At 45.9% G+C, this 21679-nt stretch overlaps 4 protein-coding genes across 5 annotated transcripts; 1 reads left to right on the forward strand and 3 right to left on the reverse strand.

Moving 5' to 3' along the window:
* Positions 1 to 776: 776 nt before the first annotated feature.
* On the reverse strand, positions 777 to 2183 carry LOC311101377 (centrosomal protein of 55 kDa-like; the record flags this gene model as incomplete). The annotated part of the gene is made up of 1 exon (XM_084142511.1): positions 777 to 2183. One exon carries the CDS (start codon positions 2181 to 2183, stop codon positions 777 to 779), a length of 1407 nt encoding a protein of 468 aa, XP_083998637.1.
* Positions 2184 to 2390: 207 nt separating this feature from the next.
* LOC311101395 (tektin-1-like) lies at positions 2391 to 9460 on the forward strand. The gene is made up of 8 exons (XM_084142528.1): positions 2391 to 2449; positions 2767 to 2971; positions 3141 to 3306; positions 5637 to 5765; positions 5869 to 6015; positions 6377 to 6602; positions 8451 to 8647; positions 9029 to 9460. The coding sequence occupies exons 2-8, from the start codon at positions 2782 to 2784 to the stop codon at positions 9186 to 9188; spliced, it is 1215 nt and encodes a 404-aa protein (XP_083998654.1). The 5' UTR covers positions 2391 to 2449; positions 2767 to 2781; the 3' UTR covers positions 9189 to 9460.
* Positions 9461 to 9674: 214 nt separating this feature from the next.
* LOC311101431 (F-box only protein 39-like) lies at positions 9675 to 12009 on the reverse strand (the record flags this gene model as incomplete). The annotated part of the gene is made up of 3 exons (XM_084142577.1): positions 9675 to 9803; positions 10160 to 10336; positions 10861 to 12009. The coding sequence occupies 3 exons, from the start codon at positions 12007 to 12009 to the stop codon at positions 9675 to 9677; spliced, it is 1455 nt and encodes a 484-aa protein (XP_083998703.1).
* Positions 12010 to 12228: 219 nt separating this feature from the next.
* On the reverse strand, positions 12229 to 20054 carry LOC311101581 (XIAP-associated factor 1-like). Of its 2 annotated transcripts, none has more exons than XM_084142710.1 (7): positions 19912 to 20054; positions 18949 to 19084; positions 18776 to 18832; positions 13495 to 13708; positions 13278 to 13348; positions 12899 to 13126; positions 12229 to 12790 (listed from the first exon to the last, which is right to left on the reverse strand). In XM_084142710.1, the coding sequence occupies exons 1-7, from the start codon at positions 19953 to 19955 to the stop codon at positions 12758 to 12760; spliced, it is 783 nt and encodes a 260-aa protein (XP_083998836.1). In that variant the 5' UTR covers positions 19956 to 20054; the 3' UTR covers positions 12229 to 12757. The 2 variants fall into 2 exon arrangements, with proteins under 2 accessions (XP_083998836.1, XP_083998835.1); XM_084142709.1 differs by having other exon boundaries at positions 12233 to 12790; positions 13495 to 13735; positions 19912 to 20040.
* Between the last annotated feature and the right edge of the window lie 1625 nt (positions 20055 to 21679).

Here is a 21679-nt window from a genome sequence, read left to right on the forward strand (position 1 = left end):
TAAATGATGCCAGTCATTTATCACTAGCCTGGAATAGAAATACAATCAGTAATTTCTAGACATTCTTTGAAACAATGTAGCCTACAGTCTTTTTATTGTAATAAGATTGTTTCTTTTAATTTACAAACGATCATCTTCGCTGGAAACAAGAACTATACATTTCTAGAACAATAACGTTTTTTTATTTTTTATTAACTGGTATTTAGAAGATTTATGCAAGGATAATAATAATGGACATTAGGAACAACAATTCACAACAGTCTCTGAACATCAAAATGATCTAAAGTATTTTAAACCAGTCAACAGATTTACACTTTAGTGAGAGAGAAAAACATAAAAGCATGAGTGAGTAAATAGTTCAACAGTTATAAAGGGCTTTATAAAATACATTGATTGATTGATCAACTCATTGGCTTGAAGCAATGTTCCTTACAGTATACAGTAAGTGCTATTTCCAGTTTGATCGCCAATCCGATCCAGTAGCAATCCAGGACCAAGGTACATAGACATACAGGTTGACATTTTACTCTTCTAAACACACAGATGCAGTTCACAAAGTAACCATGGCATTGCAGCTGGTGTTCGCACCACCTATAACATTTTGTTAAGTTTAGTGCGTTTTAGAATAGTAAAATGTCGCCCCTAGCCTGTTCCAGACTATTCCTTATTGGGGTGGGTACTCCCAGCCAAAAAAAAAGAAGAACTAGATTCTAAATAGATTGGATAGATCTTGGCCTACTTCTATGCTCCCTGCCCCTGTACAGCCCAGACAGTGTTTACAGACAGTGCTCGAGGTGGGCCAGCAGCTCTCGGTGGTGGCTGGTGAGGTACTGGGCTCGGCAGCTGGGACATTCTAAGAAGCTCTCGTCCAGCATCTTGGGGACCTGAGAGGGGGAGGTGACGCTCTCTTTGGAGGGCTTCAGGGGTGCTGGGGGTTTGCTGTGAGAACTGGCCTCGTACAGACAGGACAACTCCCTCTGCCCCTTCTCTGACTCGAGTTTGGCGACGTGGTCCTTTGCCTTGCGTAGCTTCTTCAACACGTTGTGGAGCTGTTGTTGTAAATACTGACAGTCTCGCTTCTCATCCTCCAGGTCTTTGGCAGACACCTGGATCTGCTGTTCTAGAATTGTGACGCATTTCTGCTCCTCATGCAGGCTCAGTAGGGATTTCTGCAGTAGATTCACCTGTACTATGAGCTCAGCAGACCTGATCTCCTTTTCCTCTAGTCTGGCCTGGAGCTCCTCCATGTCACCCCACAGATGGCCCTCTCTGTCCCCAGAGCGACGCTTCTCCTTCTGGACACTCTGCCGAATACTCAGCCTCTCCGGCTGGAACTGCTGCCTCGCATCTCCAACCTCTCTCTGCTTCTCCTCATACCTACACTGCAGCTCAGTTAGTTGTCTCTGGGCTATATTGACCTGCTCTCTCTGAGTTTCCAGCTCCCTCTTGGTCGTCAGTAACAATTTCTCATAGTGCTTCTGTATCTGCACTGACCTCTCTTCTGAATGGGCGTCTTTATGCTGCTGTGCAAGGGTCTGCTTGGCCTGGTTCAGCTGCTGCTCCAGCCCAAACACCCGGGCCAACACCGCCTTCACATAGGCCTCTCTCTGCTGGTCGTAGGCCAGCCACTGCTGGTTCTTTTCCAGTGCATCTCTGAGGTGGTCGTGGCTCATTGCAGTACTGGTGGTGGACACCTGTCCATCTGATGGGCAGCTGTGCAACCCAGCGCCAGCTCTACTACTCTCCAGCTTCTGGCACTTAGCAGACATGGAGACCAGCTTGTTCTTAACATTCTCTGTCTCGGCTTGGAGTGACTGGAATAGTATTTTTCTCTGGTTGGCCTCCCTGACATAGTGGTCTATCTGGACCTGCAGACTGGCCACTCTCTCACCCCCCGCCACATGGGCCTGCTTCCAAAGAGAGCAGATTTCCTGGTCCCTGGCCAGCAGCTGCTGAGCGTTCTTCTCCGGTAGAGTCTCCAGTGACAGGATTTTCTCTAATAAAAGCATGTTATTTTCAGAATCGGATGGTTCTCTTTTCTGACTAGACAGCTCATCCAATGACTTCCTGAGATATGCATTCTCCTTTCTGAGTTTACTGATCTCCATATCCTTTTTAGAGCAACACAGCTTTTCACCTGTCTTGTCGACGAAGTTGTCCTTGTTTTTGTTGCTGGATGACATCGTTGCTAACGTTAGCTAGCTAGCAAATTGCCTCACACAGATGTTGTTGTTAGAATCCAAATCTGATCCAAATGTACACTTCGCTGGCCTTTTAAATTTGCCGCGGTTGATAGCTCCGCCCAGATTACAATGTGTTGCGTTGATCTAGCAACCGTTTGTTTACAACCTGTCCTTGAGTTAATTAGTTGAAGACAGGAATTAGTTGAAGACAGGCAACATTGTTGCAACTTTTAAAACTAACCAGTGTTTCACACCGCACTGTAAAGGTATGGTAAGAAGAGAGATTTTGTTCACTACTTATATTTTAGTGACATCTTGCAAGCCACGTTTGTTAGCTAGTTTGTTAAAGTTATATGACAACTACCTAGCTAGCTAGCTAGCTGGCTAACATTACTGTAGCTAGTTATATCCATTTTCTGTCCATCCTAGTTAGCTACTGTAGCTAATTGCTATTTAATTGGTACTTTGGTAGGCTATTTACTAGTTTTGCAAAAAAATTATCTGCCTTATTATGTGACATTTTGTGTTGTGTCTTTCATGTGTCTTAATTGAAAGTAAAGATTATAGTTTTTTTGACTGAAAGAATTGCAGTGGAGAAATGTCTAGGCTGATGGACCCTCCACCCAAGTTCCTGCCACCAGAATGGAGGCTTGCAAACCAAATACATTATGGGAGTGCGGAGGCTGAGCGTTCACGCTCTGAGCGACTAACCGCTGAGAGTAAGAGGCTGATAGAGGAGAGTGGCATGGCAGCCAAACGCATGCAACAGGATGCCAACAAGAGACTGGGTAAGACGACATCAATAAGAAGAGATGATAACAGAATCAGTTTCTATCAAAGTAGTGGTTGATTCATCACTGTAAATGAATGGTCTTTGTAATGACACATACATTACATTACCACCCCTCATAATACCCAACCACACACCATTCTTACCATCCTATCTCTTGTGTTCAGAGCAGAGAATCCATGACATCAAGTTCTGGAGGACTGAGCTGGACCAGAAGCTGGAGGAGATTGTCCAGGAGATTGAGGTGCTGATAACCTGTAAGAGCCGGGTGGAGAGAAGCCTGGAGAGCTGTGCCGAGCCCCTCAGAGTCGCCCTGCAGTGCCTGACTGAGCGGTGAGGAGTAAACTCCCAATCAGTCAGTTGGAAAATGCAGTGGTACACAATTAGGTGGGAAGGACTCCGCTCACTGTTCCAACAGGGACCTAGAGTCACCAGACTAAGACCAACAGATAAGAAGGATATCCTTCAGTAGTAGTGTAACCTGGTCTCAGAGCATTTCATTTTAGTCTGTATGTAAATCCTAGACACTCCATTTATGTTACGTTTTGTATGGTATGTATTATTTTGTGGATGTCCAACGGCCATTTTGTATGATATGTTACGAATTACAATTCATATTGTTATATGTTACGAATTTGTAAAACGTACAATATGTTACGAATTTGCAAAATGTATGATATGTTATGAATTCTAGCTAGGTGGCTAACGTTAGGGTTGGGTTAGGGTTACGTTTAGGAGATAGGTTAGGGTTAGGGGAAGGGTTATCTAAAAGGGCTAAGGTTAGGTGAAGGGTTAGGGAAGGGTTAGCTAACATGCTAAGTAGTTGCAAAGTAGCAAAAAACGAGTAAATAGTTGAAAAGTTGCTTATTAGCTAAAATGCTAAAGTTGTCCGTGATGAGATTCGAATTCGCAACCTTTAGGTTGAGACGTTCGCGTTATACCCTACTTTTGTTTTTGCCTTAAGTAACCACCTGTCTTATGTAACCATACCAAACCTAACATATCATACTAAATAGAGCATTGCGGATTTACGTACAGAATAATACGAAATGCTCTGAGACCAGGCTGAGTAGGGTGGTAGCTAGAGTCACAGGGAGTAGTAGATACACGCTAGTGGAAGTGATTGCAAAAGTATTCATCCCCCTTGGCGTTTTTCCTATTTTGTTGCATTACAACCTGTAATTTAAATGGATTTTTATTTAGATTTCATGTAATGGACATATACAAAATAGTCCAAATTGGTAAAGTGAAATCAAAATAATAACTTGTTAAAAAGAATTCTCAAGAATAAATGACGGAAAAGTGGTGCATGCATATGTATTCACCCCCTTTGCTATGAAGCCCCTAAATAAGATCTGGTGCAACCAATTACCTTCAGAAGTCACATAATTAGTTAAATAAAGTCCAACTTTGTGCAATCTAAGTGTCACATGATCTGTCACATGATCTCAGTACATATACACCTGTTCTGAAAGGTCCCAGAGTCTGCAACACCACTAAGCAAGGGGCACCACCAAGCAAGCGGCACCATGAAGACCAAGGAGCTCTCCAAACAGGTCAGGGACAAAGTTGTGGAGAAGTACAGATCAGGGTTGGGTTATAAAAATATATCTGAAACTTTGAACATCCCACGGAGCACCATTAAATCCATTATTCAAAAATGGAAAGAATATGGCACCACAACAAACCTGCCAAGAAAGGGCCGCCCACCAAAACTCACGGACCAGGCAAGGAGGGCATTAATCAGAGGCAACAAAGAGACCAAAGATAACCCTGAAGGAGCTGCAAAGCCCCACAGCGGAGATTGGAGTATCTGTCCATAGGACCACTTTAAGCCGTACACTCCACAGAGCTGGGCTTTACGGAAGAGTGGCCAGAAAAAAGCCATTGCTTATTGAAAAAAATAAGCAAACATGTTTGGTGTTCGCCAAAAGCCATGTGGGAGACTCCCCAAACATATGGAAAAGGTACTCTGGTCAGATGAGACTAAAATGTAGCTTTTTGGCCATCAAGGAAAACACTATGTCTGGCGCAAACCCAACACCTCTCATCACCCCGAGAACACCATCCCCACAGTGAAGCATGGTGGTGGCAGCATCATGCTGTGGGGATGTTTTTCATCGGCAGGGACTGGGAAACTGGTCAGAATTGAAGGAATGATGGATGGCGCTAAATACAGGGAAATTCTTGAGGGAAACCTGTTTCAGTCTTCCAGAGATTTGAGACTGGGACGGAGGTTCACCTTCCAGCAGGACAATGACCCTAAGCATATTGCTAGAGCAACACTCGAGTGGTTTAAGGGGAAACATTTAAATGCCTTGGAATGGCCTAGGCAAAGCCCAGACCTCAATCCAATTGAGAATATGTGGTATGACTTAAAGATTGCTGTACACCAGCGGAACCCATCCAACTTGAAGGACCAGTTTTGGGGTGAATAGTTATGCACGCTCAAGTTTTCTGTTTTTTTGGTCTTATTTCTTGTTTGTTTCACAAGAAAACATATTTTGCATTTTCAAAGTGGTAGGCATGTTGTGTAAATCGAATGATACAAACCCCCCAAAATCCATTTAAATTCCAGGTTGTAAGGCAACAAAATAGGAAAAATGCCAAGGGGGGTGAATACCTTCGCAAGCCACTGTACTCCATCTCCATGTGTGTTTCAGGCAGAGGCGTGTTTCCATTGACCTGGTACATGACGAGGTGGAGCGGGAACTGATGAAGGAGAGGGAGGTGATCGAGGGAGTGGCATCACTGCTGAACCGCACCCTGGAGCAGACCAATGAACAGATCAGGTGGGTGAGGGGAGGAAGTGGTTCGTCACCACACACACACACACACGATCAAGTCTAACTATCTCTGCAATTCTTCTAATGCATGTTTCTGTTCTGGCTCCAGACTGAACCGCTCTGCAAAGTACTACCTAGAGAAGGACCTGCGGGACAAGTTCCAAGCAGAGCAGATTGATGGTTTCTGCTCCATGCTCACAAACACCTCCCCGAATATTGACAACGTGACTAGTCAGACAGCACTCGCAGTACCAGGGTAAAACGATGACACATTGTCTTTGTGCAATGTGGGGCAGTAGGAAATGCAATGAAGAAAATGTAATTATTTCAAACTAAAGATCGTCTTTTCTCTTCACCAAGCATGCAGTTTCACCTGCAGCAAAAGTCATAATTATACACGTAGAAATATAAGGCCTGTCACAATGCTTTGTGATGGGATAGTAGGTGCATTCTGCATACAGTAGCTTCATTAGAAGCATTATTCCCTTCAGCCAGCAGAGGTCAGTGTAATACCTCTAACCACCCTACTTATGGAAACCTTTTCTACAGGTTAACCTGCCATCCTTTCATGACACACTGAACAAAAAATATATAACATTTAATCCCTCCAATCCTAGTGCCACTGTGACACCAGAGGAGTGGGAGACCTTCTCCAACATCAACATCCTCAAAGCAGAGCGAGAGAAGAACAATTCCCTGTCGCTGAGGGCTCTGGTGGAGAGCCTCCTGGAGCAGACGGCTGCTGACATGCGCAGGCAGCACAATGCTGCGGGCACTGCCCTCCGGCTGCAGGTCCAGGAGACCAAGACGGCCAAAGGACAACTAGAGGAGCACCTGGCAAAGGTAAGCAGGAATGTGGAGAAAAACGTACTCTACAGTGCATTCAGAAAGTATTCAGACCCCTTCCCTTTTTCCACATTTTGTTACGTTACAGCCTTATTCTAAAATGAATTAAATATATATTTTTCTTATCAACCTACACACAATACCTCATAATGACAAAGAGAAAACTATATATATATATATATATATATATATATATATATATATATATAAAAGAAAGTATTCAGACCATTTGCTATGAGACTCAAAATTGAGATCAGGTGCATCCTCTTTCCATTGATCATCCTTGAGATGTTTCTACAACTTGATTGGAATCCACCTGGGGTAAATTCAATTGATTGGACATGATTTGGAAAGGCACACACCTGTCCATATAAGGTCCCACAGTTGACAGGGCACGTCAGAGTAAAAACCAAGCCATGAGGTCGAAGGAATTGTACGTAGAGCTCCGAGACAGGATTGTGTCGAGGCACAGATCTGGAGAAGGGTACCAAAAAATTTCTGCAGCATTGAATGTCCCCATTCTTAAATGGAAGAAGATTGGAACCACCAAGACTCTTCCTAGAGCTGGCCGCCCGGCCATACAGCGCAATTGGGGGAGAAGGGCCTTGGTCAGGGAGGTGACCAAGAACCCCATGGTCACTCTGACAGAGCTCCAGAGTTCCTCTGTGGGGATGGGAGAACCTTCCAGAAGGACAACCATCTCTGCAGCACTCCACCAATCAGGCCTTTATGGTAGAGTGGCCAGACGGAAGCCACTCCTCAGTAAAAGGCACATGACAGCCCGCTTGGAGTTTGCCAAAAGGCACCTAAAGACTCTCAGACCATGAGAAACAAGATTCTCTGGTCTGATGAAACCAAGATTGAACTCTTTGGCTTGAATGTCAAGCGTCACGTCTGGAGGAAACCTGGCACCATCCCTACGGTGAAGCATGGTGGTGGCAGCATCATGCTGTGCGGAGGTTTTTCAGCGGCAGGGACTGGGAGACTAGTCAGGTTCGAGGGAAAGATGAACAGAGCAAAGTACAGAGAAATCCTTGATGAAAACCTGCTCCAGAGCGCTCAGGACCTTAGACTGGGGCGAAGGTTCACCTTCCAACAGGACAACGACCCTAAGCACACAGCCAAGACAACGCAGGAGTGGCTTCGGGACAAGTCTCTGAATGTCCTTGAGTGTCCCAGCCAGATCCCGGACTTGAACCCGATCGAACATCTCTGGAGAGACCTGAAAATAGCTGTGCAGCGACACTCCCCATCCAACCTGACAGAGTTTGAGAGGATCTGCAGAGAAGTATGGGAGAAACTCCCCAAATACAGGTGTACCCAAGAGGACTTGAGGCTGTAATCGCTGCCAAAGGTGCTTCAACAAATTAGTCAGTAAAGGGTCTGAATACTTATGTACATGTAATATTTCAGTTTTCTTATTTTTTATACATTTGCAAAAATTTCAATATTTTTTTTTTTTTTAGAATAAGGCTGTAATGTAACAAAATGTGGAAAAAGTCAAGGGGTCTGAATACTTTCCAAATGCACTGTATATGCATAACCCAGGCCATTCCCCCCTATGATTAGTTACTGAAGCGATTCCCCCACATTTTAAATTACTGTCATTTAGCAGACACTCTTATCCTGAGCGACTTACAGGAGCAATTAGGGTTACATGCCTTGCTCAAGGGCATGTCGGCAGATTTTTTCACCTAGTCGGCTCAAGGATTCTAACCAGCGTCCTTTCGGTTACTGGCCAAACGCTCTTAAACAATAAGCTACATGCCGCCCTGTGATTAGTTACTGGAATGATTCCCCCATGATTAGTTACTGGAATGATTTCCCTCCTTTCCCCCTAAAAAGGTTCTGTCAGAGGTGGCCAGCCAGGAGTGGAACCTGGAGGCCCTGCGCGTGGCCATCGAAGACAAAGCAGGTCCCCTGAAGGTGGCCCAGACACGGCTGTCCGCCCGCAGCCAGAGACCCAGCATCGAGCTCTGCCATGACCCGGTCCAGGTCCGCCTGCTCTCCGAGGTCCAGGAGCTCACTGCACACATCAAGAGGTGACGATGCACTCCACATTCCCGTCTACTGTACCTAACTCTTCCTACTTATCTCTGCTAACCTATCTAGGATCTCTGACCACTATTTTCACTTCAATTACAACTTTAGCTATTTTGTAGTACTTTACAGATTTTTTAGCTCTGTATGAAGTAGAAGTTTAGTTATCCTGACACAACCCAGTGATTAGTGATTCACTATACTCATGATTTTGTTATACAAACAGGATATCACAGCTTTCATTTCAAGTCTTTTTTGTTCAGTAGATAAACCTATTTCTGGTTAAGATACTTTTCTAAATGTATTATGTGAAGAACATATCGAATGTTTTGCCTATTTGCCATGAGTCTCCCATTGCCCTGTGTCAACCCTGTGACCCCCAGACTGCGAGAGGCCCAGGCCCAGTCAGAGATGGAGCTGCTGTCCCTGACCCGCTCCCAGCTGATCCTGGAAGAGGAGATCCAGGTCAAGTCCCACTCCCTCTACATCGACGAGGTCATCTGCACCCAGCTCCGCCAGCCCATCTCCATCCACAGCTTCTGAATACCACTCCCACCATGACAAGCCTGGTCCCTTATCTGTTTGTGCTGTCTTGCATTAACAGATCTGGGACAACCCTAGACCATGGCCACACTGGAGGGACTTTATAGTGGGGCTCTTTAGCTGATGCTGACATACCCAGGCTAGCATTTTCAAATCAAAATGGGCAATTTTACTGCTGAATAAAATATGAGGTATACATTATGATGGAAAGTTGGAGTGCATGTATTGTTTGCAGCAATTTTAATAAAATATTTGGGTTTGAAGAAAAGGAGGATCAGAGTTGTGGAGCGTGTGTTTATATTTACAGCGATGGCGCTGTGTGTGTGTGTGTGCGCGTTTGTGAATGTGAGTGTGTGAGTGTGTGCTGTATTTGTCAGACCCATCATGATTGTGTATCAAATTGTAGTTTCCTTCCTCTTCCTTTAACTGGTGCTATTATTTTTTGAAATACTGTATTTTTGGGCCAATGTGTCTGTCAGGCAGCAGTCAGAGCATTGGGTAGGAGATGGCGAAGTAGTGGAGCTCTGAGTTGATGAGTTGTCTGTAGCGAGAGTACACCTCCTCCAGCTGCTCATCCTCATCCGGAGTCTCATATTTGTTGGTGTAGATCCGCACCTGGGGCACAAACACAAGCAGCTTACACAGTATATTGCTCACATAATATAAGCACATTGCTATAGCTAGGTACAACACATTAAGTGTCATCCGTAGTTGTTAAAGTAGAAGAGGAAGGAAATGTGACCTGCCCCTTTAAGAACTGACAAAGCTGACTGCCCAGCTGAAGGCTGTTTCATTAATGACCCAAACACACTTTAAAATGCCTGCAATATCCCAGTTCACTGGGCAGGAGAACACAGCAGGCTAGTGTGTGGAGCTTGTGTTAGTAAATCACGTCAATGCCAGGACATAGATTGGTACACAGGTGTGTAGGCCTATATGGCCTTGCCCCAGCTCCCAGAGCGCTGGCTCACCTTAATGGTCCTTAGGATGATCTTCTTTTCCAGGCGTTTCTGCAGCAGCCGGTCCAGGAAGCTGATGTCCAGGAAGGCCCAGACCTTCATGTAGACCAGCCGGCTGCACAGCAGCACCACCTCCAGCAGCTCCTCGTCCACAGACTCGTGGCTGTTGTTCAGGTCCAAGGTCAGTTTCTAAACCAAGGAATTGGGGTGAAGGCAGATTCACAACACTTCAACATGGATTCATGTTTTTTGTTAAAGTATGAGTGCCACTGACTTCCTATTGACAATTTAGGGCTGGATTCACTCCGTATTGCGGAAGATCCGTGTGAAAATGTGAAGGTAATTTCCAATTGACCTGACATATGCAGCGTTTACTGTGAATGCAGTCTCCACAAATGTGGGAACATTGCCTTTAAATTTAAATTGAGCTATAACGCAGATCTTCCGCGATACTTCTGCGATATGGATTGAATCCAGCCCTTAGAGTCATGTCTCTTGGGGCCGGTTTCCCTGACATAGATTAAGCCTAGTCCAGGACTAGTGTCTGAACTGCATGGATATAAAAAGACAATGCAGGTACATTAAAAACACTTGATATACTGCACATACTGTGCATACTTTATCGCCAAACAAACCAGTAGCCTAAGTGTTGCCATCATTGCTCCATAGCTGACTGCCACTGCGTATTGACGGGTAGAGCAACCAATCCTCACCTGTAAACAGCTCCTGTAGCAGGGCACTAGGTTGGTAAGGGCAGGCTTGGCACTCCAGTCCTGTTCACTGAAGTAGCAGCTGGTGAGACTGAGCGAGCGCAGCGGGATCTCTCTGAGCAGAATCCTCCCCAGCTTGTCCATGTTGAGGATCCGCTCCACTGTGATCTGCACCCGGAGGTCGGGACAACGCTGGGCCAGATGGGACCAGGCATCCCCCCAGACCACCTGGATGTGGGGCTCGTGAATATGGCATCGTATAGTGAACGTCTGCAGGGACCCTCCCCCGCCCAGGCTCCTACATGCAGCGGACAGGGCCGCCAGCAGCTCGCCCGACACACAGCTGTAGTTGAGGGTAAGGGTGCAGAGGCCCTGGAAGCGGTTCATGACCTGGGGGAAGGCGGGGCTGATGAAGACGGCTAGCGGCTGTGAGAAGAAGTCCTCCAGGTTGAGGTGGGTGATGCCGGGCCGGCGGCCCAGGTGGATGTGCTGCTGAGCTGCAGCCACGGCCTCCAGAACCTCAAGGCCCTGGGGCAGGTTGAGGCGGGCCCCCCGCAGGCTCAGGTAGCCCAGGCGGGAGCCCTCGCGGCGCAGGTAGAAGGTGAGGCTGCGCACCAGGGCCTTGCGTATGCTGCGGCACCAGGCGGCGCGGTCCAGCTCCATGTGGTTGACAGTTAGGCAGCGTAGTCGGCCGCCGGTTTTACGCAGCGCGGCGAGGAAGGTCCTAAGCGTCTGCTGGAAGCGCCGGGACACCAGAGAGTTGAAGGGGTGGGAGAAGCGGATCTCCAGATCCTCCAGGTAAGAGCCGTAGGTCTTGGCATAACACACGGCCTTCTCCAGCTCCGAGCGGCGGGTCCTGGAGATGCGGCCGGAGAAGTTGAAGGTTCGAACCCTCCAGAGGGAGGGCGAGCGCATGACGTGGTGCCAGTGGTGACACACCAGGGCTGCCTTGACACGGTCGCGGTCACGCAGCCACCAGAACACCTGCCGCATACATACGTCCGGGAGATTAGCCCAGCCCAGTTTAGGCTCCTTATCTTCCTCCGCCTCGCCTTCTTCCTCCTCCTCCTCCATTATCTCTATTCCTTCATCTTCCTCTTCTTCGTTTTCAACCTCAGAGAGCTGTTCTTCTGGATCCTCAGGGTAATTCATTTACAGGGAAGAAGTGTTGCCAAACCACTAACGTCTCTCAATATTCATCCACCAAATGTAAATAAATAGTTCTCCCTGTAGTCTGAAATGTATTCTATGTGACTCTGGGGTTAATTTGGACTACAGAGAAGCAGAGGACACATTGACACATACTTGTGTCCTTTGGGTGGCCATCAATGTGTCCCAGTTATCACCTGGAAATGACTAGACACCAAAACTGAAGCTCTGGAACCTTCACAGCTTTTATTGTTGTCACCATGAAACCAAAGGGACACCTTATGACATCACAATAGGAGAAGATAAAACTGGATGGCTCATAGCATTTGGACCTATTATAAAAAATATATAATCTCCTTAAGTGTGTATAGAGCAAACCATTTTATTGTAAATCAGTTATGTACATTAGTAAACAAATATTAAAATGTAAAACTTTTGAAGAGTTTAATGATGGAGAACACATTCCCATTTTCAGAACACTGTATTTCAGTTGTAAACTATGTATTATATAACAATCATAAAATAGGACTATTGTCCTCTTGTAGAGAGAAGAATCCTGACTAATGTAATAAGTAATAATCTCTTACTATTACCCAACCCATCCAATCACCAGAAATAACTAAACTGCCTCTGAAATACAGATTTTCTAAAATAAATCACGACTAACCCTGTTAATTGTGTTATTACTAACTTGTCAACCACTACACCAATTCACCATGGAGTGTTCCTTCAGAAGTTCAGAGCACGTGTCTCATTTCAAGTTGACATGGATCTGACATTTGGCCTGAAAGGAGAAACAAAATATACAGTTAGTTTGTTAGGGTTGGAGACTGAATTGAAATGAAATTGACCCAACCCAGAAGGGTTCTGTGTTTTTGGGACACAGCTGTACCTCATGCCATCGTAGTGTGACTACGGGGAGAGCCAGGTGACAGTGGGGACAGGTGCTGATCTGGTCAACATCCCCCTCTCCCCCCTCTTGCCTCCTGCCTTGGGCTGAGAACAATGCAGACTTCATAGAATTGGTCAAAAGAGGACTGGGCTGCTCCTGTTTGTGGCTGCCATCATCATCATCATCATCATCACCTTCAGCCTCTTCTGATGTGTGGACACACTCCAGCTAGCAGTGGGGGAAGAGAGTGGAACAAGTGATTTAAACACAAAGCTCTTTCCATGGAGAATCTGCATTGTTTGTCCAGGAGTAGGCTTAATATAGGCAGGAATGATCTGACAACGATAACTTGGGTTCATGCTGTGGAATAAGAACATACCTGATGTTCCGCCATCTTCTCCAATGGGAAAGACCTCATACAGCTCCTGCAAACCACTGCTGTTCGACTGCCTGCATACAGAAAATACCACATTAATTTGAATATAACATAACATTGAACACCATTGTGTCAATCTCATCTGACTGGATAGTGATTATGATTTCCATTTTCCAATGTGTTGAAATTACATCAACTTAAGTGTAGGGGTTAGCCTCACTGTTGGAGGATGGCGGGGAGGGGTTATCGGGAACATAGAGGTCAGGGCAGATCTGGGAATGCTCCGTCTGGTCCCTCAGAGTGACGTAGCGTCCGCAGTCGGAGCAGCACTCGGTGCGACTGCCACACGCCACGCTGTGCTCCGCCATGGCCGACAGCGGCAGCTCCAACTGGCAGAACTCACAGCACTGCAGCCTTGCCTTACACTCGTCCGACTGAGAGAGAGGGTCGTTATTATACACCTGTATCAATTACAGTTTGACTATGACGATCATGCAGAGGAACTAATCACAATCCTTTCACTGAAACAGCATTGTCATGGCGTATGTTAGCATTGAGATGGCGCCGGAGAAGATGGCTGCCGTTTTACAGCCCTCTAACCAATTGTACTATTATGTGTGTTTTTTCGCATTATTTGTTATTTATTCTGTACATAATGTTTCTGCCATCGTCTCTTATAACCAAAAAGAGCTTCTGGATATCAGGACAGCGATTACTCATCTCGTATTGGACGAAGATTTTTTTCATCAATGAGTCGGACGCGAAGGATATCCTACAGGCACCCGACAAGGCCCAAATCCCCATCATTCGCAGGAGAAAGAGACGGAGATATCGTGGACGTAGGTCGGGGTGCCTTGTAAGGATCCGACGGCGAGCGAATAAACTGCCTCTCCCATCAATCCTATTAGCCAATGTTCAATCATTTGAAAATAAATTAGAGGACCTAAGATTACGGTTATCCTACCAACGGGACATTAAAAACTGTAATATCTTATGTTTCACAGAGTTGTGGCTGAACGATGACATGGACAACATACAGCTGATGGGATATATGCTACATCAGCAGGATAGAACGGCTGACTCTGGTAAGACAAGGGGTGGTGGTCTGTGTATATTTGTAAACAGCAGCTGGTGCACAAAATCAAATACTAAGGAAGTCTCGAGGTTTTGCTCGCCTGAGGTAGAGTATCTTATGATAAGCTGTAGACCACACTATTTACCAAGAGAGTTTTCATCTATCTTTTTCATAGCTGTCCATTTACCACCACAAACCAATGCTGGCATTAAGATTGCACTCAACAAGCTGTATAAGGCCATAAGTAAACAGGAAAACGCTCATCCAGAGGCAGCGCTCCTAGTGGCCGGGGTCTTTAATGCAGGGAAATTTAAATCCATTCCACCTAATTTCTACCAGCATGTTAAATGTGCAACCAGAGGAAAAAAAAACTCTAGACCACCTTTACTCCACACACAAAGACGCATACAAAGCTCTCCCTCGCCCTCCATTTGGCAAATCTGACCATAACTCTATCCTCCTGATTCCTGCTTATAAGCCAAAACTAAAGCAGGAAGCACCAGTGACTCGGTTAATAAAAAAGTGGTCAGATGACGCAGATGCTAAGCTACAGGACTGTTTTGCTAGCACAGACTGGAACATGTTCCGGGATTCTTCAGATAGCATTGAGGAGTACACCACATCAGTCACTGGCTTCATCAATAAGTGCATCGATGACGTCGTCCCCACAGTGACTGTATGTACATACCCCAACCAGAAGCCATGGATTACAGGCAACATCCGCACTGAGCTAAAAGGGTAGAGCTGCCGCTTTCAAGGAGCGGGACTCTAACCCGGACGCTTATAAGAAATCCCGCTATGCCCTCCGACGAACCATCAAACAGGCAAAGAGTCAATACAGGACTAAGATTGAATCGTACTACACCGGCTCTGACGCTCGTTGGATGAGGCAGGGCTTGAAAACGATTAAAGACTACAAAGGGAAGCACAGCCGCGAGCTGCCCAGTGACACAAGCCTACCAGACGAGCTAAACCACTTCTATGCTCGCTTCGAGGCAAGCAACACTGAAGCATGCATGAGAGCACCAGCTGTTCCGGATGACTATGTGATCAAGCTCTCCGTAGCCAACGTGAGTAAGACTTTAAGCAGGTCAACTTTCACAAGGCCGCATGGCCAGATGGATTACCAGGACGTGTACTCCGAGCATGTGCTGACCAACTGGCAAGTGTCTTCACTGACATTTTCAACATGTCCCTGACTGAGTCTAATACCAACATGTTTCAAGCAGACCACCATAGTCCCCGTGCCCAAGGACACTAAGATAACCTGCCTAAATGACTACCGACCCGTAGCACTGACGTCTGTAGCCATGAAGTGCTTTGAAAGGCTGGTCATGGCTCACATCAACACCATTATCCCAGAAACCCTAGACCCACTCCAATTTGCATACTGCCGCCCCAACAGATCCACAGATGATCTCTATTGCACTCCACAATGCCCTTTCGCACCTGGACAACAGGAACACCTACGTGAGAATGCTATTCATTGACTACAGCTCAGCGTTCAACACCATAGTGCCCTCAAAGCTCATCACTAAGCTAAGGATCCTGGGACTAAACACCTCCCTCTGCAACTGGATCCTGGACTTCCTGACGGGCCGCCCCCAGGTGGTAAGGGTAGGTAACAACACATCTGCCACGCTGATCCTCAACACGGGGGCCCCTCAGGGGTGCGTGCTCAGTCCCCTCCTGTACTCCCTGTTCACCCATGACTGCATGGCCAGGCACGACTCCAACACCATCATTAAGTTTGCCGACGACACAACAGTGGTAGGCCTGATCACCGACAACGATGAGACAGCCTATAGGGAGGAGGTCAGAGACCTGGCCGTGTGGTGCCAGGATAACAACCTCTCCCTCAACGTGACCAAGACAAAGGAGATGATTGTGGACTACAGGGAAAAAAAGAGGACTGAGCACACCCCCATTCTCATCGACGGGGCTGTAGTGGAACAGGTTGAGAGCTTCAAGTTCCTTGGTGTCCACATCACCAACAAACTATCATGATCCAAACACACCAAGACTGTCGTGAAGAGGGCACGACAAAGTCTATTCCCACTCAGGAGACTGAAAAGATTTGGCATGGGTCCTCAGATCCTCAAAAAGTTCTACAGCTGCACCATCGAGGGCATCCTGACTGGTTGCATCAACACCTGGTATGGCAACTGCTCGGCCTCCGACCACAAGGCACTACGGAGGTAGTACGTACGGCCCAGTACATCACTGGGGCCAAGCTTCCTACCATCCAGGACCTCTATACCAGGCGGTGTCAGAGGAAGGCCCTCAAAATTGTCAAAGACCAGCCACCCTAGTCATAGACTGTTCTCTCTGCTACCGCACGGCAAGCGGTACCGGAGCGCCAAGTCTAGGTCCAAAAGGCTTCTCAACAGCTTCTACCCCCAAGCCATAAGACTCCTGAACAGCTAATCATGGCTACCCTGACTACACTGCTCAAAAAAATAAAGGGAACACTCAAATAACACATCCTAGATCTGAATGAATGAAATAATATTATTAAATACTTTTTTCTTTACATAGTTGAATGTGCTGACAACAAAATCACACAAAAATTATCAATGGAAATCAAATGTATCAACCCATGGAGGTCTGGATTTGGAGTCCCCCTCAAAATTAAAGTGGAAAACCACACTACAGGCTGATCCAACTTTGATGAAATGTCCTTAAAACAAGTCAAAATGAGGCTCAGTAGTGTGTGTGGCCTCCACGTGCCTGTATGACCTCCCTACAACGCCTGGGCATGCTCCTGATGAGGTGGCGGATGGTCTCCTGAGGGATCTCCTCCCAGACCTGGACTAAAGCATCCGCCAACTCCTGGACAGTCTGTGGTGCAATGTGGCGTTGGTGGATGGAACGAGACATGATGTCCCAGATGTGCTCAATTGGATTCAGGTCTGGGGAACGGGCGGGCCAGTCCATAGCATCAATGCCTTCCTCTTGCAGGAACTGCTGACACACTCCAGCCACATGAGGTCTAGCATTGTCTTGCATTAGGAGGAACCCAGGGCCAACCGCACCAGCATATGGTCTCACAAGGGGTCTGAGGATCTCATCTCGGTACCTAATGGCACTCAGGCTACCTCTGGCGAGCACATGGAGGGCTGTGCGGCCCCCCAAAGAAATGCCACCCCACACCATGACTGACCCACCGCCAAACCGGTCATGCTGGAGGATGTTGCAGGCAGCAGAGCGTTCTCCACGGCGTCTCCAGACTCTGTCACGTCTGTCACGTGCTCAGTGTGAACCTGCTTTCATCTGTGAAGAGCAAAGGGCGCCAGTGGCGAATTTGCCAATCTTGGTGTTCTCTGGCAAATGCCAAACGTCCTACACGGTGTTGGTCTGTAAGCACAACCCCCACCTGTGGACGTCGGGCCCTCATACCACCCTCATGGAGTCTGTTTCTGACCGTTTGAGCAGACACTTGCACATTTGTGGCCTGCTGGAGGTCATTTTGCAGGGCTCTGGCAGTGCTCCTCCTGCTCCTCCTTGCACAAAGGCGGAGGTAGCAGTCCTGCTGCTGGGTTGTTGCCCTCCTACGGCCTCCTCCACGTCTCCTGATGTACTGGCCCGTCTCCTGGTAGCGCCGCCATGCTCTGGACACTACGCTGACAGACACAGCAAACCTTCTTGCCACAGCTCGCATTGATGTGCCATCCTGGATGTGCTGCACTACCTGAGCCACTTGTGTGGGTTGTAGACTCCGTCTCATGCTACCACTAGAGTGAAAGCACCACCAGCATTCAAAAGTGATCAAAACATCAGCCAGGAAGCATAGGAACTGAGAAGTGGTCTGTGGTCACCAGCTGCAAAACCAGTCCTTTATTGGGGGTGTCTTGCTAATTGCCTATAATTTCCACCTGTTGTCTATTCCATTTGCACAACAGCATGTGAAATGTATTGTCAATCAGTGTTGCTTCCTAAGTGGACAGTTTGATTTCACAGAAGTGTGATTGACTTGGAGTTACATTGTGTTGTTTAAGTGTTCCCTTTATTTTTTTGAGCAGTGTATTTGCACTGCCCCCCCCCCCCCCCCCCCCACCCCCACCCCATCTTTTTACGGTGCTGCTACTCTGTTAATTATTTATGCATAGTCACTTTAACTCTACCCACATGTACATATTACTTAAACTACCTCAACTAGCCGGTGCCCCCCGCACATTGACTCTGCACCAGGACCCCCCTGTATATAGCCTCCCTACTGTTATTTTATTTTACTTCTGCTCTTTTTTTCGCAACACTTTTTTGTTGTTTTATTTTACTTTTTTATGAAAAAATAAATGTATTGTTGGTTAAGGGCTGTAAGTAAGCATTTCATGGTAATGTCTACACCTGTTGTATTCGGCGCATGTGGCAAATAACATTTGATTTGATGTGTGTGGCAATGCCGGTGACCGTTGAGCAGTCTCACCTCATGGTCCAGGAGCTGGCAACGCTCCACCTTTTTGTTGCACTTGGTGCATTTCACCTGTGGGAGTGACGGAGCGATAATATATTGAAAATAAGCAATCGGGCCTTTGATCTATCAACATCTACTCAAGTATTAGGAAGTGGTCCTGGCTTCATTAGAGCAGAGTGGTTTACCTGGCTGTGCTGGTCCTGATGGTGCTGCTCCAATAGCTCTCTGGGAACAGACTCATCACAGGCTGGACACAGGCATAGGAACCGCTGGCAGTGGGACTCATGCAAGGCAAAGTTGGACACAGCCACCTTCTTGTGACTGACGGTGAACACGAGGACAGGAGGAGTGTTAAGAGGCGCGACAAGACCACAGACTTGTGTGTGCAGTGGTTTAAAGTACTTCAGTAAAAATACTTGAAAGTACTACTTAAGTAGTTTTTTGGGGTATCTGTACTTTACTTGACTTTTTATATTTTTGACAACTTTTACTTCACTACATTCCTAAAGACAATTATGTACATTTTACTCCATACATTTTCCCTGACACCCAAAAGTACTCCTTACATTTGGAATGCTTAGCAGGACAGAAAAATTGTCTAATTAACACACTTATTAAGAGAACATCCCTGGTCATCCCTACTGCCTCACTAACCACATATGTCTGAGTGTTGGAGCATGTCCCTGGCTGTCCGTAAATAAATAAAAAACAAGAAAATGATGCAGTCTGGTTTGCTTTATACAGTATAAGGAACTTAAAATTATTTAAGGTATATGTACTTTTACTCAAGTATGAAAATTGGGTATTTTGTGTGATCGTAAACGAACAGAACATAGAGCTGAAGCAAATGTCAAGGGCAGCTCTACTGTGATCTGTTCGAGCACTTTCACTTTCAAAGATTCCAGACTAGGATTTCATACCATGTATTGACTGAAATGCCTCTTGTTAACCTGAAATTATGGCAGCCCTGTGAATATTATTGACAATGTATTTTATTATGAAGTGAACAGTCTCTCAACAAACTAGGTCTTTAGGAAAATAAGTAGCCGATGTATATATTCTACCAATAAATGCTGAAGAATATCCACTGTTACTTTTATGCTTTCAAATTTAACTTTTTTAATATTAAAATGTTTTAATTATCTCACCACTGGTCACAGACACGGGTTGTGTCTTCTTCCGTGTCTGCCATCGCGGAATAGGTGTAAATGTTGATCCCAAAATCAGAAATAGGTACGCCCGACCTAGCACAGAAAACCAATTTCTTTACGCCCAACTGGTGCAACTCGCCCAACTCGCCCCAGGTGACATAGGAAATAACATTGTGAACCTAGCGACATTGAGGTCGTGATCATACGGCTAATTTTCTAAATAAAAGTCCACCTGAAGAAATGTTACTTGGCTGTTACAAGACGTTTTTCTGATTTTAAAATCACACAAATATTGTTTAAAGTTACTTAAACATACATTTATTGAAAATATAAACAATATATACTGAACAAAAAATATAAACACAACATGTTTCATTAGCTGAAATAAAAGATCCCAGAAATGTTCCATATGCACAAAAATCTTATTTCTCTCATTTTGTGCACAAATTTGTTTAGATCCCTGTTAGTGAGCATTTCTCCTCAAAATCATGTCTCAATAAGTGTTTGGATGCTTTATCCTCATAAGCAATCTGAAAAAAATTACAGCACATCTAACACTGATGCGTTTCAAGAGCCTAAATTATTTTCTCTCTCTCTCTCTCTCTCACCCTCTCTCTCTCTCTCTCTTCCCCCCCAGGCAGGGGAGTCTTGTCCTTAGTGCTCTGGCAGGCTGTAAGATGCTGTCGAAGATGGAGAGTGAGACCGAGACCAAGCTTTCCATGAAGGAGTTTGTCCAGTTGTTTGATAACCTGGCCAAAGGTAGGTTAGCCTTTTTCTTTGCTAAAGAAAAGTTCAAGGATAATGCATACTACAGATATGTGCTGCAGCATTTTTGGCTGAGAAGTGTTTAGCGTTAACCCCTTCCTCTCTCTCTCTCTAGATGTGTTCAGTGACTGCTCCCAGAGCAGTGAGAGCCCCTCCTTCCCCCTCCTTATAAGGAAGTTTCCTGTGTGGGGCGGAGCTACCTGTCTGCAGATGGCCACCGCAGCCGACACCCGTCTGCCTCTTCAGCCACGACGACGTGCAGTTCAGAACTAAACACAGGGGTCAGTGTGTGTGGGTGGGTTGTCATTCATCTTTATAAAACTAACCAGACCCTTACATTTCCAGTTTGTGTGTTGGAACATGGAAGGTGGTTAATTGAAGTTTCTCAGGACTAACTCTGCTACATTTTTCTTGAAATGCTTGTAGAACAATAGATATTAAACAGGAAATGTTTTGTGTTGTACTGTTCACGCAAAAACAAAAAAACTAACAGATAACAAAAAAACGAACGGATACAATAATAATAATGATCAACCATTCTCATCAGTGCATTATGTCACCATCAGGTTTGAGTAATGTATCTACAGTATATATCTCTCCCAGAGGAGCCCGCTATGTCCCAGATGTTCTGGCTGCACCTGGGCAACACGACCCACAGCCTGAGTGATGCAGAACTGTGTAAGCTCGCAAAAAGACAGAAGGCTACTCAGGGGGCCGACATTAGCATCATTGTACGAGATGCCCTCATGAAGCCTGTCAGGAAAGTGCAGTAAGCCACACACTTCAAAAAGGTAATTTGTACACATGATATAGTAAGTCTATTGCAGTCGACTCTTGCATACCACACTTAAGGTGTTTATTTTTCTCCACTATTGAGGAGATTTAAGAGTTTTTTGTTTGTGATGGTACTATAGGTACGAGGGCCATCTGGTGCCAACAGTCAATTGATGGTGGATTACCTTCTGACCCAGTGCTTGCCATCCATAGAATTGACCTGGTG

This window comes from Coregonus lavaretus (assembly GCF_964263955.1).
Source record: "Coregonus lavaretus genome assembly, chromosome: 26".
Lineage (NCBI taxonomy): Eukaryota > Metazoa > Chordata > Actinopteri > Salmoniformes > Salmonidae > Coregonus > Coregonus lavaretus.

What these genes read in the sequence shown, in the direction of transcription:
- LOC311101395 (XM_084142528.1), top strand. Translation starts at nt 2,782, where the DNA reads ATGTCTAGGCTGATGGACCCTCCACCCAAGTTCCTGCCACCAGAATGG. An exon ending in TAGAGGAGCACCTGGCAAAG is followed by an intron (nt 6,603 to 8,450) that starts GTAAGCAGGAAT and finishes CCCCCTAAAAAG; the next exon opens with GTTCTGTCAGAGGTGGCCAG. An exon ending in CTCACTGCACACATCAAGAG is followed by an intron (nt 8,648 to 9,028) that starts GTGACGATGCAC and finishes TGTGACCCCCAG; the next exon opens with ACTGCGAGAGGCCCAGGCCC.
- LOC311101581 (XM_084142709.1), bottom strand. Translation starts at nt 19,955, where the DNA reads ATGGCAGACACGGAAGAAGACACAACCCGTGTCTGTGACCAGTG. An exon ending in ATCAGGACCAGCACAGCCAG is followed by an intron (nt 18,833 to 18,948) that starts GTAAACCACTCT and finishes TCACTCCCACAG; the next exon opens with GTGAAATGCACCAAGTGCAA. An exon ending in GCCAGCTCCTGGACCATGAG is followed by an intron (nt 13,736 to 18,775) that starts GTGAGACTGCTC and finishes TAATTGATACAG; the next exon opens with GTGTATAATAACGACCCTCT.